Source organism: Fulmarus glacialis, unplaced genomic scaffold (assembly GCF_000690835.1).
Source record: "Fulmarus glacialis isolate BGI_N327 unplaced genomic scaffold, ASM69083v1 scaffold18172, whole genome shotgun sequence".
Lineage (NCBI taxonomy): Eukaryota > Metazoa > Chordata > Aves > Procellariiformes > Procellariidae > Fulmarus > Fulmarus glacialis.
In genome coordinates, this window is record NW_009196140.1 from 294 (window position 1) to 4,096 (window position 3,803).

Genomic DNA, 3,803 nt, shown 5'->3' on the forward strand with positions numbered 1-3,803 from the left:
CGCAGCTCTCGTCCCCCCCCCGCACGCCGCGGTGTATGAGGCTGTGCGGGAGAGGGGACACCGGGGGACCCGAGGCGCTGCCCGGGCGCTGTCGCCCGTCCTGCCCCGCTGCTCCCAGCTGCCGGCGGGGGAACAAGCCTCCGTGCCCGGCCGCCGCTTTACGTGCTTCTCTTCCCCAGGCAACAAGGTGTACGTGCACCCCGAGTCGCCCAACACCGGGGCTCACTGGATGAGGCAGGAGATTTCTTTCGGGAAACTGAAGCTAACGAACAATAAAGGTGCTAACAACAACAACGCGCAGGTAAACGGGGGAAGGAAGGCAGCGTTGAGGGGCTCTTGGTGGCTCGGCCAAGGGGAGCCCTGGGTTTTCGGGGCTCTACAGCATTTAATCGAGCTGCTAGATCACTGTTGTTGTGACTTGTTCCCTTCGTGAACTGGATCGTAGATCTTGTTTTCTTTTCTAATTGTCTTTGTAAGGAGAAGCAATGTCAGAAATAGATGTGTGAATTTCTTTGTTCTTAGCCAATATATCTATCTCTAGACTTGCTCACAAAGTGGGAGTGTAGCAGATAACTCTTTCCTGCATTTACAGATTTTAGCATATTAGTAACCTAGTGAAACAGGGCTACAAGCTGCGAATCATCTCCTGTTAACAGTTAAAATTGCTCCATTCCCAAGTAAAAATATTACAATTTACAGGAAGAGAATGTCAGGCTATAAAATTAGATCTTTTAATGTTAGATGCAGTTTGACTAAAGATCTTGTCTCTTCCATGGTTCCTTTTAGATGATAGTACTGCAGTCTCTACACAAGTACCAGCCCCGGCTTCACATTGTGGAGGTGACTGAAGATGGTGTCGAAGATCTAAATGATTCCTCAAAGACTCAGACGTTTATTTTCCCTGAAACACAGTTCATAGCAGTTACAGCATATCAGAACACTGACGTAAGCATGGATGTGTAAAATGACAATTAAGGATAAAATTGTCTTGCGGGTTCAACATCGCATCTTACTATATTCTGCTTTCACTTTTAGATTACCCAGCTGAAAATTGACCATAATCCTTTTGCGAAAGGCTTCAGAGACAACTATGACTCGTAAGTAAACTTCTGTTGCCTCTTGCAGTGTCTCTGTCGAGGCATGATTCTGGCCTGAAATGTGTGTGGAAGAGTTTTTCTTTAGACACTACTTCAGTTACTCAGAAGCAGTAATACTTCTACTGGCAGCTTTGCTAGCTGATGTGCTCCCTTCAAAGACATTAAATGTCTGTCTAGAAACATTAAATTTGAGTAGTTGCTGTATTGTCTTGATGACCTGTCTTCCAGCAGGCTTCTGAATTTTGGATTTCTAGAAAATGTGTATTGGCAGAACCTAGCTGGCCTGCAGATTGGCAGTAGCGTATCAGGTGTCTCCACAGAGCAGGCAGCTTCTTCAAATTGTCAGCAGAAGACTTGCCTAATGCTCACTTTCTAGCATCAAATGGCCTTTGAAAAACTGGAGCTGTATATATACAAGTGTGGCTTCTGAGAGGAAGGTGCTGCACCTCATCTAAAATGGGTTGGGTGGCAGAGAACAGTGTATACTTGAGGCAGTAATACTAGAAATTTTATACTGGTCTAGGAAAAACAAACAACTCCTAAATCGGATAAAAATGAAGAGCCATCCAGTTAAACCTTACTGTGATTCTAATTAAGAAATAACTCTGTTTCTTCCTGTTTGTGTCTTTGTGTAGTCTTACTATCATACTGGAATTGTAAAGAACACCACTCAGTATTTCTCTTTTATGTTGTAGCATGTACACAGCTTCAGAAAATGACAGATTAACTCCATCTCCCACGGATTCTCCTAGATCCCACCAGATCGTCCCTGGGGCCCGATACAGCGTGCAACCATTCTTCCAAGAACAGTTTGTCAACAACCTGCCCCCAGCCAGGTTTTACAACAGTGAGAGAACCGTCCCTCAGACAAACGGCTTACTCTCCCCGCAGCAGAACGAAGAAGTGGCCAGCCCTCCTCAACGGTGGTTTGTTACGCCTGTACAGCAGCCCAATGCCAACAAACTGGACATGAACTCCTACGAGACGGAGTATTCTCCCAGCACCTTGCTCCCATATGGCATTAAATCCCTCCCCCTTCAGACATCCCATGCTCTGGGATACTACCCAGACCCGACATTTCCATCCATGGCAGGCTGGGGGAGCAGGGGCTCTTACCAGAGAAAAATGACAACAGGATTACCTTGGACCTCCAGAACAAGTCCTCCAGGTTTCTCCGAAGACCAGCTTTCCAAGGAGAAGGTGAAAGAAGAAATTGGCTCATCCTGGATAGAGACTCCACCCTCCATAAAGTCTCTAGATTCAAACGATTCTGGGGTCTACACAGGTGCTTGTAAGAGAAGACGGCTCTCCCCTAGCACTTCCAGCAACGAAAATTCCCCGACTATGAAATGTGAGGATGTTAATGCTGAGGACTATAGCAAAGACACTTCAAAAGGCATGGGCTACTACGCGTTCTATACTAGTTCTTAAAGCATCCTTTTATTCCAATTGGCTAATTTTTTTCAGGGTGGCCTTGGTTTTTTTGCATTACAATTGCCAAAAAGACTCTTGCCTTCCACCTTGAATTGTTGTGTGCAATTCTAAAGAAGGTGCCAAAGGTTTTTGACTGTTGCAGGTAAAAAAGTAGGACAAACTGGTAGAATTCTTCCCCTCTTCTAGAAGGAACCACATGTGGAAGCTGTAAGCAGGAGCCTAGATTTTTACAATGTGGCTTATTTATTGGAGACACTAAAGTGTACAGTTAGGCTTGGCTCAGAGGCCTGATCAAATCTATGCACTCCTGAGCAAGGAAATAGGGGGGTGGGATCCCAAATTTAATTTTCTTCCCTGCCTGCCCCTCGGATAAAAAGGGGCTGGGTTGTGGGAAGCTGCACAAATGCTATTTTCTGCTTTAGACTGAGCTGGCTTCTTCAACCCTTGTCTGCAGCACAATTGGCAGAGTCAGATATTGCTCAGCTAAGGCTTTCTTTGGCAGAAGACTGCCAACGTGAGGCCTGCTTGCCAGGCAGGATTTTGACTTGAAGGTCTTGTTGCTAATGATGGGGTTACAATGACCAAATCTGACTTTTCTTAGTTTAGAACTTGCATTAAAAAAAACATGCCTCCATCCCAAAAGCCTAACCTTTATTGAGGTGGCCAAAAACAAAGTGTACAGTTGTGTTTTGTCTAGCTACACTGTAGAATATTGTGGAATAATATATAAATAGTTGACCTATAGCTGTTCAGTCAGAAGGACCTCCGGTGGTGCTTTGAAGTTCAAAAGGCTTTTTTTTTTTTGGTTAATCAAACTTAACATATGGAGCATTGCAAAAAACATGACCAGGTTTCGATTTACGTGTACGTAAAGTGACTTTTTCAGCTGCCCTGTACAAAACTGGAAGTGATGTAACTTACCCACTCTCCTTGCCTATAGTTTCAGCCATTTTAAAACTGATCACCCCTAGAGCACTGGCACACAAACTTCTCCCAACAAAACTTGGTTCTGTTTCCTTTTTCTATGTATATAGTAGTAATTTTTAATAAACGTCGTGGTGCCAGGGATAAGAGTGGATGTGGCTCTCTGCCTTTTCTTTGCCTTTATCGCGTGTTGCAGCTGGGGGGAGGAGGAGGGAGCCCAATCCTTGAGGTGCTGCATCTCTACAGAATGAGGGCTGAGATGTCTCTAACCATCTCTTGCAAAGTTTTTCCATGCTGCTTTATCCCTTGTACTGGCCTCATCTGGACGCTTCTAGCTGTTACCTGGTT

At 45.0% G+C, this 3,803-nt stretch overlaps 1 protein-coding gene across 1 annotated transcript in view; it reads left to right on the forward strand.

Annotated features, from left to right (window-relative positions):
* Positions 1 to 2,528, forward strand: part of EOMES (eomesodermin) — a gene marked incomplete at its 5' end in the record, with an annotated part of 2,813 nt that extends 285 nt beyond the window's left edge. The window contains 4 exons of the mRNA XM_009572121.1: positions 180 to 301; positions 787 to 945; positions 1,036 to 1,097; positions 1,850 to 2,528. Coding sequence (XP_009570416.1) covers positions 180 to 301; positions 787 to 945; positions 1,036 to 1,097; positions 1,850 to 2,528 — 1,022 coding nt within the window. The remainder of the gene's footprint in view (positions 1 to 179; positions 302 to 786; positions 946 to 1,035; positions 1,098 to 1,849) is intronic.
* Between the last annotated feature and the right edge of the window lie 1,275 nt (positions 2,529 to 3,803).